At 34.2% G+C, this 16,060-nt stretch overlaps 1 protein-coding gene across 21 annotated transcripts in view; it reads left to right on the forward strand.

Moving 5' to 3' along the window:
* The window catches only part of LOC145279820 (otoferlin-like), a 1,618,966-nt gene that overhangs the window by 708,957 nt on the left and 893,949 nt on the right, over nucleotides 1–16,060 (forward strand). For all 21 annotated transcript variants that reach the window (XM_080131202.1, XM_080131198.1, XM_080131211.1 and 18 more), the window contains 2 exons: nucleotides 2,111–2,234; nucleotides 7,216–7,409. In XM_080131202.1, the coding sequence (XP_079987328.1) occupies nucleotides 2,111–2,234; nucleotides 7,216–7,409 (318 nt within the window). The remainder of the gene's footprint in view (nucleotides 1–2,110; nucleotides 2,235–7,215; nucleotides 7,410–16,060) is intronic.

Raw genomic sequence — 16,060 nt, forward strand, 5'->3', positions numbered from 1 at the left:
TTTACAAGGTAGTCACCACTTATCAAGGCCCGGAAGATAAGGGTTATTGCGTGTACAGTACGTTAATGTTGAGATTTGATAAAGTGTCTTACTTAAGGAGACGGTTCATCAGGAATTTGTTTACATTGGACTTGAAGACATCCAGATTGTAGTCAGGTGGGAAACAGGCAACCGGAACAGAGTTCCACAGGCGTGCACTTCTAAGAAAGAAGTTTTGTTCATGGAATCTACGTTTTGCTTTTGGCACAGATAAGGAGTGGGGAAGATTTTTGACAGTGGTTTCAGCTAGGCGGGTGTTTATCGTGAAAGATTGGCGAGGGGGGACCAGAGATTAGAGTTCAGACGAGCACCTGCCATAGTAGTAACAATAAAGCAAAGACAGGCTCACAACGTCTCTCCTGTGGGAGAGAGATTGCAGGGAAGAGACCACGAAGCCTATTTTGTACTCTGTCAAGGCAGGATAGGCTGTTTTTAGCATCTCCTGCCCAAATGTGGCAGCAGTACTCCATCCTTGGACGTACTTGGCTTTTATACAGATAGATGTTTGATTAAGATGTTTTTTATGTTTGATGATGATGTTTTTATGTTTGATGTTTTATGTTTGATTGTGATGTTTTTTATGTTTGATTGAGATGTTTTTTATGTTTGATTGATGTTTTATGTTTGATTGTGATGTTTTTATGTCGTATTCTGATGTTTATATGTTTGATTAAGATGTTTGTATGTTTGATTAAGATGTTTATACGTTCGACAAACACTAAAATACTGCAATCGGACATATAAACATCACTTTTGACTTAACTACAAACATCTCAAGTCATGCTAGGGATTACCACCACCAAAGCATATAATAAGAAGAAAAAAAAAGAAAAGATCATAAAACAAAAACAAAAGAAAAAACTGTTCAATTTCCTGAAATTTCCATGTAAATGGAAAGAATATTAGATAAGTGAAAATTAGATTAGGATAGGCCTAGAATCGAACCCTGTAGGCAAAGTTAAGAAATGGAATGTTAGAAAGTAAGTCTATTGTTAATTCTTTTAGAAATCTGAATATTAAATATGTCATTAAAAGAATGAAGCAAATTAAATTTTATTGTTTGAAATAGGTTAGATTAGAATTGAGGATTCTTTTGTTGTCAAAAGTGTGTTGGACAAACGTATGTAAAGCCACGTGAAATTGGCCACGTTTGAAAAACACACTTTTGACGTCATAGACAAAGGACATTTCTCCATATTATTGGTTCGGAGTTTAGTCAGTGAGCAAGAGAACCAGTCAGTTGGTCAGTTGATTTCTTGGAAGCGAAAGGAGAACATTTAGACTATGTAGATCCAAATTTGAATTCCTGGCGTCATTCGACCGGCCGATCAGATGAATAAAGAAGTCATCATTATGTTTTGTAACTGTTGTCTTGTGTCATCCTTCATCACGAAAAAGCTAATGTGTTTATCATCTAATAATGAACATTGTGTAAACCCTTTGAAGATTGTGTATCTTCCCCTCCTCTGTGTTAAGAACTGTGCATCATATCATCCTCTCCTCTAATATGTGTTAAAAGAACTGTAATATAAATGTCTTCTCTCCCTCATCATCACTATCGTTATGCCTGTATTACATGGGTTCCATTATATATGTGCCCAATATGAACTCAGCATCATTTTTAAATATGAAACACCTGCTACACAACACTATTCAAAAATCACAAAGAAAAAAAATTCCACTTTATTTTAATAAATAGCAATATTTATTAAAAACGTTTGGTCTTTCTAACCATTAAATTTTAAACTGTTAAAACAATGACAACCGCCACTCGGGATTTTACCATCATTTTAATTAAAGCATGACGGCAACTGTGATATGGGCCAGATTTTTAAGAAGGCCAACCTGGTTGGGGATTTAGGTAGCAAGATGTCTGTTCACATTACACTTAAATTCCTGCATGTTGGTACGGTCGGGAAAACAGAGAGCAGGAAGGGAATTCCAAAGGTAATCGGTTTGATTTTGTTGTCTGTGCTACTACTTGTGTTTGCATGTGGATAAGAATGCATGTGATTAATTTCTTTTATTTGTTTTATTTTTTCTTTGCATTTTTTTATTTTGGTAATTTCAGGATCACTACAAGAAAGACGATCTTGCTGGGGAAGGAGAGAGCAAGGATTCACCCACTCACAAGGTGAAGCAGGCAGAAGATGCACCAGGATATGGTGCCATTCCGAATGGGAAGCCGAGCTCAGGTACCAAAGCCGTTTTCTCTTTTTAAGACTGTAATATCGAACTTAGCCCACCAGTTTTAGAAACATAAATTTAAAATTTTCCAACACGGCTTCGAATTTTCAAATGTTTTTTTCTATGTAATGCTTTCACTGTTTGTAGCTGGCAGCCCAGTCATAGATTGGTGCACGTACAAACAAAATAAAAAACTATGAAAGTTGTCTTTGGAAATAGGATGCAAACATGAAGTCAGACAGAACAAGGCAAGAAAACATTGAATTGAAGGTCAAGTCCCTCTCTTGGCCTTTTTTTTTTTACTTGCTGTAAAGTGTAGTACCCGTTGTGATAATGTTGTGATCTTCCAATCCATGTATATTCAAAACAAATACAGTGTTATAATTAACAAAAAGTATTCTACAAAAGTACCCCTCATGATTCAGGGTCCATAACTGCCACGAATCACTGGCATGGCGTTTAGATATAACTATTTATTGTAACTGGGAACATCCATTTATTTTTTGAAACGTGTATTCTCATTCTATAACAGATACTACACTTCATCGTTTTTGTCAATCTTTCTAGACTACGGCAATTATTTAAATTTTTATCCCACTCGAGAGAGCCCTTTTGAGGGGGGGGGACTTTGTGTCAAATTTTGTCCTCCTGAGGAGACTAGTAAATAAGGAATAGAGTCAATGCGCATACACAAAAAATAGAAGATACATTAGAATCAATCTCTTTTCTCTCCAACCAAAATATAAATTATCTACAATCATATAAATGTAACTTTTCTCTGTGTGAGTTCATTCCTTATAGACTCCGAAACGGCTGAACAGATTTTCTGTAAAATTTACAGAACTTTAGTGTATAAGTCTGAGAGTAATCTTAGTTAAGTTTTATCTCAGAATACCCCTAATAATTACCGATAATAGAAACTGTTATTTTAATTTATCTATCATTGGTAAAGCCATTTTTTCCATGCCATCGCTTAGCAACAATGATAGAACAACGGGCCATGAAAATTCTACTGTGGGTAAGTTGATAACATGTTTTATTTATGTATTTTTTTTTTTGCATGACATGGTCTGTAGGTTCACACTGTCTACGTAAATTTCTTAATTTTTTTTCATTAACTGCAAAGAATTTTATAAGACTTGAAATTTTACGTGTTTTTTTTTATTGTTTTTTTTTTTGCATGACGTGAGTGTAGGTTCAAACCCCACACGTAAATTTCCTAATGTTTTTTTTTCGTTCACTGGAAAGAAATTTACATAAAATAATTTGATTAAAGAAACAGTAGGTTCTCTACAGTGCAATGTAGAATAACATATATTTTGAACTAAGTTACTGCATTGAGGCATGTGAAGCTTCCTCCCGGGCGATTTCACGGATTTCGATAACAATAAAAATATAGGAGTGTGAAATATTCGTTGATCATCATTCAATCCCGGGCAACGTCGGATCTCCCTGTTAGTATGTCTATATTTATGCTCTCTAGGTTTTAGAACATGTCATATTGTAGAGACAGCTTTGGCATGTAAACAGATTGCTCACGTGCATTAGATCATGTAGCAGCAGAAAGCTATTATAGCAATAGCGAATGTAGAGTTACTCTCATCCTTCTAGTAGTGTAAAGGTTTTCTCTCTCTCTCTCTCTCTCTCTCTCTCTCTCTCTCTCTGTTGTAATAGTTGCTGTAATCATGAAAACAACACCATCAAGTGGTAGTAATACTGAATCGGTAGGTGCTCAGTACCCTAGATAGAGCAGGTTTGTGTAATAATACAGTGTGAGGCAGAGCAACTTGCTTAATTAAATTAATTGATATTCCAAATAAGCAAGTGGCTCTGTCCCATCCTGTAAAATAGTGTATTTGCTATGTGATATATGTTTGATGGAGAAGGGAAAGACAAGAAACTCAGCATTGCCCGGAGAATATAGTAAAGCAAATATAGGTTTCATTATATTATGATGGGGGCAGGACAAGATAAGCAACTTTCTTCGGGAATGCATTAAAGCAAACATAGGTTTATTATATTTTTATCGTACATTGCCTGAAGGTTATAACTTTAATACTGCAAGCTCAGGTGGATTTCTTACGTTTTCATTATTATTTTCAATACATTGAGAGAGAGAGAGAGAGAGAGAGAGACAGACAGACAGACAGACAGAGACAGACAGACAGACGATAATACGTTCGACAAACGCCAAAATACTGCAATTGGAGATATAACATCACTTTTGACTTAACTACAAACACTGAAGTCGTGCTAGAGATTACCACCACCATAGCATATAATAAGAGGAAAAAGAACAAAAAAATAACGTAACAAAAACAAAAGAATAAACCGTCCAATTTCCTGAAGATGACTATTCTACTATTCAAAAACATCAAAAAGAAAAGTTGTTGTTACAGAAAGATTGTGGGACAGGAAAGCAGTAAAACAAGGGGAGAACGGTGGACTAAAATGATGAAGGGATGGATACAGAGAGGTAGAGAACTAGCAGTTTTAGAATAAAGATCTTCCACACTTCTTAGCCTCTGCTATTTTTTATAGTCCCTGGGCAACGCTTTACTTTGTGGTTTCAATGCTTTTTAGTGTAGATTTATTATATGATATTATCTGTGTGTAGAGGTGGTCTGTTTCTCTCTTTCATTTTCTTCGGTTGTCTGTCTGCTCTTTCTCTTCCTTTATAGCAGCGTATGTAATAGTTGTCGTAGTAATGAAAACGACACCATTATCACTTTATAATTTTAATCATTTTGGTATAGTTTTAATTGCAAATATTAGTATTTTCACTCGGTCCTCTGAAGAGTGAAGGAAACCTTTAAAATATGTTTACTCTGTACTGCAGAAATAAACCAGCATGCTTGAGTTAGCAATGGTAGTCCATCCATGTGGATGACGACGTCTTCTTCATTTATTTATTTTTTTATTTTTTTATTGACTCTGTGTCTCCGTTGATGACTGTGAAGCCTGATGCGTGATCTACACTGCTTTGCACAGACAGAGCACAGAAAGACAGGATTTGGGTTTTGATGATGAATGGCTGCCGCTCGTTAGTGTCTTAGTGTGCGACGCTCCATAGCTGCTCGCTCATGTTCATTGATGAAGAAGCCTATCCCACTATCATGTGGAGCGCCAAGTGGCTCTGTCCGCTGCTAAAGTCTCCAAAAGATTGAAGAGGATATTGCAGCGCTTGAGGGTGATCTTGATGCAGTCTATGTAACGTTTCTTCGGTTAGCCGATGTTTCATTCGCCGTGTGTGAGCTGACCAAAGAGAACTCTTCAAGGTAGTCTGTTTGAGGGCATCTTGATGACGTGGCCCAACCATCGAAGCTGACGACGGATAAGGAATAACTCTAGAGGGACAACACCAGCTCTCCTGCGAATGCTTAACTACACTTGTCATTTAACCACATACTTCTCTTTTTATGAAGAAGGATTTACATCACTAAGGGAGAGCAAATTTCACTGTTTTTTTTTTTTAACCGCATTGCTCCCATTATTTTATATACAGATCAATGAAGATGGACCTTACGGAGATGAAAAAAATATCAGTTTTATTCTTAACTAGCATTTCAGCCTGGCGTTGCCCGAGTGTTTGGAGGTGTATGTTGAGCAAAAAAAAAAAAAAAAAAAAAAAAATGAAAGCAATGAATTTTTTTAAAAATTTCAGCCCTATTATGACCCCTTAACATTCATTGTTTTGGGCTCAAATCAAGTTCTTAAGTTAGATCCATGTCCAGGGAACCTATATTTAAAATTTCAATTGTTTATACCCAAAATTGGCGGAGGAGTTTGGTAGAGTTCTCAAAGGTCAAATCGTTGAACTTTGACCCCTTAACAGCCAAATTTCTGGCCGAAAACGGATTACAAAGATTTTTCCACATCTCAGTACCCTGTATATCAAATTTCGAGTCTGTAGACTTAAAATTGAGAGAGTTATTGCGTAGGGAAATATACACAGACAGACACACAGACACGTTCACTTTTATAGATATATAGATATAAACTAATATTTAGTTCAAACGATTTTTCACATTATTATATGATGAATTTTTACTTTTTTAATGTTGAGTGTATATAAAAGTATGTTGGGATAACACTTATTTTTTTTTATCTTATATAAGTGTGAGATGCGTGACTTCTTCAGTTAATTACAAATTACAACAAACGAAAATACTTAAACAAGATGTTTTATAAAACATAAATCAATCCGAGAACTAAAGAATATTTAGCCTGTAGTTTGTGTCGTTATGATATATGAGGGGGGGTAGGCTTTAAGGTTGGTTGGTTGGTTGTTTGTTTTTGTTTTACGGCATATCAACCCTTTTCAGGTTATTTAATGCCGAATCCAAAGATTTTGAAGAAAACTTTTTTTTAATAGAATATATTTGTTTTCACGTCGGTTTCTATTTAACCCATAGTTGGGACCCTAGCAGGTACTACCACTCCGGGTCAGAGTGGACCTGGGAGCAATGGTAATTAAAGGGTGGCTCCACACTCCCTAAAGCCCGCAAGCTGGGGCCTCACCACTGGATATAGTTTAAGGTCATATCCAGGACTCCCATTGAGGGACTTTTACCCTCTGCAGGGGGGGGGCAGTCGGCATATTCTAATGCCTCACCGACAGGGCCTAAGCTTTAAGGAGAAATAATAACATCTTTTGAATAAGAAAAAAACGACTTTTGTTCAGCTTTTTTTAACGTCTACATAAACCGCCAGAAGATGCTAAACCGCTTATCCAATCAGAAGACGAGAAAAAGCGGACAAGTTAAATTGAAAATTGATTATATCGTAATTTGATGATTGTGAAGAATTTCCAACATAGAAAAAACAGTCAACAAATAGCACCAAGGGCAACAATGTTACGGTAAAAGTAACAAAAACGGTTTGTATAAGAATTAGTATATAACATTAGTGAAAAAAGTCAGTAGAATTTGCGTTGTCGTTTCATTATGAACTGAAATAGAAAGATTTATGTATGGTCTTAAATTTTAGATGATCCAGAATTCAATGCAAAACATGCGAAGAAAATGGAGAAAGAGTTGAAGAAGATGGAGAAGAAAGAAGCTTCTTCTTCTGGGAAAATCGGCTTCCGGGCGACGGCAAAAGCGACCACATTTGCTTCGAGGCTCTCTCCAAAGACGCAGAGAAAGAAGGACAGGCTCCTCAATGCGACTTCTCAGTTGAAGGTCAGTTCTCTCATGCTTCCACTGTTCCTATCTATCCATCTCTCTCTCATCCCCCACAACACACACACACACACACACACACACACACACACACACACACACACACACACACACACACACACACACATATATATGTTCCACCTATTATAAAATACTTTTTATACTAAATCTTCTCGGAAAATTCCATGAGTTAAATAAATATTATATAAAATATATTCTTTGTTATATATGAATATTTTAGACATACAAAGTATGTAACTTTGCCTTTATTTGATTATAAACTTTCTTATATATATATATATATATATATATATATATATATATATATATATAATAAAATATATATATAATAAAATATATATATATAATATATATATATATATATATAATAAAATATATATATAATAAAATATATATATATAATAATATATATATATATATATATATATATAATAAAATATATATATAATAAAATATATATATATAATAAAATATATATATATATATATATATATATATATATATATATATATATATATATATATATATATATATATATATATATTTGCAGGATGAAATAAATATATAATGGCTAGAATGTTGGTTTCGGTTATTTCTTTTTAAGTTTTAATCTTGCTCTGTATTACATTGAGCTCACTTAGTAAAGATTTCCTACAGAAATTACTCTATCTCTCACGGATTCCGCGCACGCACACACACACACACACACACACACACACTAAGATAAAAACTAAGCAATTCATGGTAGCTTTGTAGTAACAATTTATATAGCCGCCTATCATGGCTTTTTTTAGACCGACTACAATTCATATCTTAGAAACAAATGGATACACGCCCCCTCCTCACACGCACCTGCTGAAATAAATTGGTGGAATTGATTTCAGATCCCGTTTGTTTTCTGACTATGGATTGTTGAGTATATTCCATGGTCTGTTCTTATTTATGATTGCCCTATACTGTAAACACTCTAATTGGATTTATCCTGCAAATAACTCCATATAGATTATTTAATCTACTTGGATCTACAAATTACATATAGATATATAATTATATCATATACAATCCACCTATATGCCTGTATACATGTATGTCAGCTATTTTACTTAACTTTCCTAGTTAGACACAAGGTTAAATGTTGAGTTGAAAAGCTATTGCACTTGGTTTAGCCCAGTCTGGCCTACTAAAAATGTATGAGCAGACTGTTGGTATTCTCCAGAAGGAAAAAACAATTGAACGCATTATATATATATATATATATGTGTGTGTGTGTGTGTGTGTGTGTGTGTGTGTGTGTGTGTGTGTGTGTGTGTGTGTGTGTGTGTGTTCCGAAGTACTTTTTAGAGTTATCTAGTATCCAATTTTTAAAATTTTTCTAAATTATTTTTTTTTTGTAATTATCGCAAACTGTATATATGTTTATAATTATCTAATTTACACAAAAGAAAAACATGCTGCACTTTTCTCTCTTAGTATATATACCCCTAAATAACCGACCCTCTCGTCATTGACCATTTTTACTCTTGTAAAAGCCTACAATATACTGGCGAAACGTCGAACTTCTAGGTCGTTCCACTTCCATTTGTAAAACTATATCCTCGGATTTTTACCCACTTTTCATATATATATATATATATATATATATATATATATATATATATAGATATACATGCACGTATGTGTTTTAATATAAATGCAGATGAAAACATGTTTAATACATCATATATATATTGTGATAAAAACAAATGATAACCTGGTGTGTTAATAAGGAAGATCTCGATTTATGGGCTGTGAAATTTTTGACAACTTGGTTTTTCTATGCGCTGATGAAGCCCAGTTGTGCAAAACTATAATTGGTAAACTATCATATACTTGTACGCCAACACTGGGGGCTGAAACAATTGTACACACCGTGTTACCAGTAGAAGACAAACATTTTGGAAATGAATAAATACTTGTCTTTCTATTCCTTTCAACGCAGTATTTTTAAAAATATATATTTATAGCTTTAGTATTGCACTATTGCGCTATTAAATAGTGAACTTTGTTATTTAATTATTTATGTCATTATATTCTTTTCATTGTTGTGACTCTCTAGTATATATCCGTCACAGTTAGACACAGTTAATCAACTGAGAACCACATCACTCTATATAAAAGCATGTAAGATATCAATAGATACTCACTCGAGAATCAAAACAATGAAAAGAATATACTGTTGTCCTAGCCCTAGTCATTACTAACACAAGTAGTCAAATTACATATGAACATATGTTTTACTTATATAATCAGTTATGATTGCGAAAGCATGGAACACTAGTGTCTGTAGATATTAAAATAATTATTTATAATTTTTAGTTCTTTACGAAGAAAGTTATTCAAATTGAGCACTGTCTGAGAAATAAAGGTGGTCGACTGTGAGGCAAAACTGCCTTTGCAGCTGGGTTCGAATCTACTGACCAGTAGCAATCATCATTTCCTGCACTGATGATTGCGAAAGCATGAAACACTAATGTCTGTAGGTATTAAAATAATTATATACATAAGGTGTGTGTAGTATTTTTTCAATGTATTCTAATCTATTATTTACTAGCATGGTCGCCCGGCATTACTTGGTTGTAAATTACGCTTAAATATGATATTTTACTTTATTCAAATTCCGTATTTATTATACAATCAGTTCTCTATCGATTATTATATTGTAGCCAACATATAATAGTGATTTCAAAAGTAAAAAAAAAATATGACTTGGATGCCATCCACTAGAAACGCCTTATTCCTTACGTTATGACTTAAATTTATATATATACAAAAACTGCAAAATATAACGTTGTTTAACCTATAGTTACTGTATATTTGCGCATGTGCAGAAGTAACATATTTAGCTGACTTACTTTTGCTAAGGTCAATGTATTTCTTTTCAGTTTTGACCCGTTTGTAGCTTTGTTTACCAGCTAAAAATCAAATCGAATTTTTTCCACAGGTCCAAAGTTTCAAGTCTGTAGACCAAAAAATTAAGAGAGGAGTTTGATAGAGACTTTATGCACATACACAGACAGTGGCCACTTATATATATATATATATATATATATATATATATAGTATCTATAAATCTGTGTGCATTAAAAAACATTATTTGTATTTTGCGCTAAAAAAAATTCTAGTGCAAATGCAAATAAAGTTATAATGTTTTTAATGCACACGGACTTTATGGACATCCTGTATGTTTAAATATAATGTATATATGTGTGTGTGTGTGTGTGTGTGTGTGTGTGTGTGTGTGTGTGTGTGTGTGTGTGTGTGTGCATTCATGTGTTATATCTTTTTCATCCTAAATGCACAGTTTAAAAACTATGAATAAATAGAAAAATGAAACCAATCATCCAATTAGAAACCATAAAATATAATTAATTAATTAATGAAAGTTCGTTTTTGAAATTAATATGCAAATTAGTTAACCTTTATTTAGTTGCTCGCATATCCATGACTGAGATTATTAAGAAGTTCGTTTCAATAATTTTTAAATCGAAAAAGTAAGATTTTAATATCAATGTAAGTGCGACGAAAATCTCAATTTTATATCGATAATTAATGGTCCCCATGCTGTATTGGATTGTATACTAGGTCTACTTAGGGTGTCACTGTCACATAACATATGCGCTGTTTTGCTGCTTCCTTGAGACGTCGTCCTCATCACCATTCTTTTCTTCCTATAAGTTTTTACTTCATACTTATAAGGGCTGGTGGTTTATTTTTTTCCCTCTACATGTGGCCAGTTATATTCAACTTCAAGACGAATGAACACGTCCAAAGCAATGGCAGAAACCCTAAAAGAAGACCTCTAGTCTGCAGTGGGGACAAAAATGTATGGTTACATTCAATGCTGCCAAGACTAAGCTTCTTTCATAACAAGAAACCTTCTCAACCACTAATAGCCATGACTAATGATACATTAGCTGAAAGTATTTCGTTCAAACTCCTTCAGTTAACACTTACACGGAACATGAATTGGAACAGATACATCGAAGGCATTGCCAAGGTTGCTGAAAAGAAGGTGAGCTCTCTCTACCATGCTAGAAAGTTACTTATGCCTGAGAATATCCTGTACCTCTACAAGGCCATCACTAGCCCATGTATGGGATATTGTTGCCACATTTGGGCTGGTACATGTGCTACTAGTCTCTCATTCCTGGACAGGGTTCAAAAGAGAGTCGCCAACCTAATAGATTCTGCATTGTCAGCTAGGTTTCAACTTCTGTCTCATGGACGAAATGTTGCATCCCTCTGCCTGTTTTACAAGTATTTTGCTGGTACGTCCTCTAATGAACTACAAGCCCTTGTACCCCATTGACGTAAATACTCCGACAAACCTGACAGGCAGCAAAATCCCACCCCTACACAGTAGAGATCTCCAGATGCCAGAAAGCCTTCTGCTCTATTTATTTTCCTTAGGACTGCTAGACTTTGGAATTCCCTTCCAGATTTCTGTTTTCCTGACTGTACTGACATGCAGAAGTTCAAGTATAATGTAAAAGACATCTTGCTGCTCAACTCCCTACATAATATCCCTGCAAATTGTATCTCAGATAGTAGCCTCCTACATCAAAGTAGCACTGTGCCTTGTTTGGGGTGAAAATGTAAAAAAAAAAAAAATTATCAATCCTCATCTCAGAAATTGTACGTCTATGTGGCAAATTATATTTTCGGATATAAACTGAAATCAATTTCAATACATACTTAATTTAATTTGCACCTTAAAAGAGGAATATTTACTTTTACTTTGCAGTTCAATCAGATACTCAATAATTTATATCTTAAAAAAAGAAAAAGATCGATATTCCAGCTGTTTGCGTTTGTGAATTTACAAAAAAAGTTAATTCTCCTTTTGAAAAATAAAAAAATTATTGAATTCGAAATTAATTTCACCCTGATATTATTTAGACATTGATTGCAATTGTAATATTGGGCTTATTCGGACTACTGTTCTCATCTTGTGTGTTCTTCATATAAACTTTCGGCCTATGTGACTTTCGATCTTCTTCAGATCTACCTCGTCAAACTCGGGAATCTGGAATAACACGCAAGATGAGAACACTAGTCTGAATAATCCAAATAATCCAAATTATCAATCCTTATCTAAAAAATTCAGAAACATTGATTTCATTGTTTTTTATTTATTGTTTTTATTTTTTGCTTTTTTGCCTCTGTAAATTTTTTTTTTTGTTTAATATTTTTTGTTATTTATTCATTTTTTTATTAATCCAAGAGTCTTAGAAATACTTCAATATTAAATGAGAGATTAGGAATGAAAGTTATATATAACTTTATTATATCATTTGTCAAAATAAAAGTTTTTTGTCCTTCGGGCCAAGATCACACTGTAGTATTTGTTCTAATGCTTCACTTCACCTTTTCTGTCCTCATTCAAATGGAGGAGAAATCCTTTATGAATGAGACAATTTTTGTTTCTGTTCCTATCCAGAGTACCTCTTTTTGGGGAGCTGGATTTTCCCCACATTAAAACCGATTTTGTCTAACTCTGCCCTCGTGGGGAGGCAAGTAAATAGGAACTTTATTATATCATTAGAACAATAAGGAAAAATAAAGGGGAAAATTAAGAAAAAAAACTCTCGTTAGACCACGGTATTTTGAAGCTAAATGCTTTTCAGCAGAATAAAAGGGACAGAGTTATGCAAAATCCAAATATAAAAAAAACTAGCTTAATAACATATATATATGAAATGAGAATGAAGGAATAGGATAATATGGTAAAAAAAACTCTTCCCTTTTCCTGATGAAAAGCATTTAGCTTCTAAATGCCACGACCCTAACGAGTTTTTTTTTTCTGAATTTTCCCCTTATTGTTCTGATGATATAATAGTTATACATAACTTTCATTCCTCATCTTTCATTTAATATTATTGTTTGCTCCTCTTAATAGTGTTGAGCTTTTCTTTTCTTAATAAGTTTTGCTTTGTTAAAGATTAACTCTTTGATAACATAATTATATATGAAATACATTAATAAAATTTTGTAATTTTTATTTTTTATTTATTACCTTCTTTCACTTCGTCTGTTTCCATTATATATTTTTTTATTTCTACTAATTTATTGTTTAATTTTCTTGTGATTATTTAATATTTCCTGCTTTTTCAAAAAATATATTGCATTCTGGGAGCTTCATTCCTAGGATGATTTACCATTGATGGTGTGTGTATGTGCGGGGGGATATCATTGGTGTCATCGATAATGATGTGAATCTACGGAATTAGTAAGACAAGTTCAAACACCATTGATAATATATTGCATGCATGTGTGCACTAATATCAGAGTGCAGTAGTGCAATGGATGCTAACAGAGACTATGGAATCAACAAGTCAAATTTATCATATTCACTTTTAAAGTAACGTCACACACGTTTACATACGTTTTACCATGTAGAAACCCAACATGTTGTAGATTCCAGACAAAGAAAAACTCGACTCATTTTTTCCTGTTGAAACATCTCCTCTCTCTCTCTCTCTCTCTCTCATCTTCTACTCAACTCCCCACAATCTCTTGTTAGACTTGATCCCAAATAGTAGCGCCTTATGTCAATGTGACAATTTGTCTTATTTGGGGTGGGGAAAAAAATTCCTTGCAAGAAAAGTTTCACGGTGGTCGACCAGGAAAATCATACTCAATCGTGTACATCATAACAACCATAAATGAGACGCCATCTTGAATATGTTGGAAAATACTACTCGCTTTCTACATGGTTTTCCAGTTTCCATTCAAAGAATGTACAAATAAAGTTTACAAGGATAATTGAAGACAATCCGATATAAGAGAAGGATTGGAAAATCGGGCATTACCATATGTCTAAATTATGAGGGGGATTTAATTGAATCCTTTAAAAATAAAACAAGCAAAACGATTATTATTTTTATTCCTAATTGTTAAACCAAATCGAGCAATGTGATCACTCACAGCAATAAACATTGACATTTTTTATTTTTAATGGGGAAAACAAATTACAAGTTTCGAGAGCATGTCAAGAATATAATCAGGACGCTTCACCACCGAATCTACATGACTTCTCCAGTTTTCTCGATCTTGCATGAGAGTTTGCAGGTCCCAAACACTTTCCAATCCTGTGTTCTGTAGCAGGTTATCAATGTAGGTCATTCATCTTCTACCACGGTTTGGGTGTTCACCTGTTGTGTCTCGTGCAGGGGCTGACTATTCTCATTCTTCTCTGCTGTACTTTTAGTGATACTGGTGGTAGGTCACCATATAGCTCTTGGTTTGTTGCGTAGCTCCTCCATGATGTATTGAGGTCCAACGTCATTTATTTCTGGGTACGTTCCTCAAATAAGGTCTTGTCTCTTGTTCAATGTCTCTCCCGGCCCACACGTCTTTCTCTGTCCTCCTGAACATGATCCTCTTCTCTAACGTAGTCATGAGCATCGTTCTGTGCACACGTTCTTTTTATAATTTTTTTTGCTTGCCATAACGTCACATGGCACCCGGCTCGTCCATTTCCATGCAGCTACCATACACACTCTGTTACATTAATTCCACTAAGAAAGGTATAAATCTCCTCTTCCTAATAACTGGTTTTAAATGAATTATTTGCAATTCTAAAAGGAATTGCATCTTGATATTAAAATAAAGATTTAAAAATTGGAATATCCTTCTATGTGCATATCCTACTGGTCTCGGGTGAGCAGAAGGCTCCCTTTACATTAACCAAGATGTAGGAGAGGGCGCTACTCCGTTTCCAGGCTTACTACATACAGAATAATCGCGTTGACACAATATCACAAAAGTTAAGCAACATAGATACTGATCAATGCCAGATGAGTGATTATTTGAGAAAACCAAGTGCTATGTGTATGAGGACCTAGACACCATCTTATAAGAACTACAAAACCCTAGCATTGTGATCTCCTCTGATGGGGATATATAAGTGACTGGGAATTACTTGTGAATTTGATATTCCCATGAAACTTCCTTCTTTGGTGGAAGCCATTTCAACCGCCACTTTGATAGTGTCAGTCATAATTTTTAATGGAACAAAATACCACAAGACTTCTTCCCTGTTGATTACAGCACATTTTTGTTAAAACCCGCCCCATTAACAATAATCGATTCATATTAGCCATCATTGTCAGTGTTCCTATAGTTTTCTTCATCTTTCAGCCAACAATCATTTCAGTCTTACAAACCATTACCCTCCTGTTGCTCTTAGCCTTGATAAGTGATGATGCAATAGTAAAAAAAAGGTCATTAAGTAGACAAACCAAACGACACTAATGTCTTGAGAAAAGACATCTATTGATTACCTCACTTGTAATATATATATATATATATATATATATATATATATATATATATATATATATTTGTAGTCATTGACATACAGTTCTGTTTCGTTGCATAACAACTCATCAGTGCTGCTAGACTAGCACCTCTCCCAAGCCGAGAATTGAACCTAGAACCATTGCATTGATAGTCAGCAGTTTTACTGATCGACCCACAGGAGCGGTGCCCACAAATAACCTCACCAAATGTCTATTTTCAACAAACATCCGTCCACCAAATACCTGCAAAAATTCTTCTGTTTTAGAAAATATTTGACTTTATGTAAT

The sequence above is a fragment of the Euprymna scolopes genome, chromosome 7 (genome assembly GCF_053919585.1).
Source record: "Euprymna scolopes isolate OS-2025 chromosome 7, ASM5391958v1, whole genome shotgun sequence".
Lineage (NCBI taxonomy): Eukaryota > Metazoa > Mollusca > Cephalopoda > Sepiida > Sepiolidae > Euprymna > Euprymna scolopes.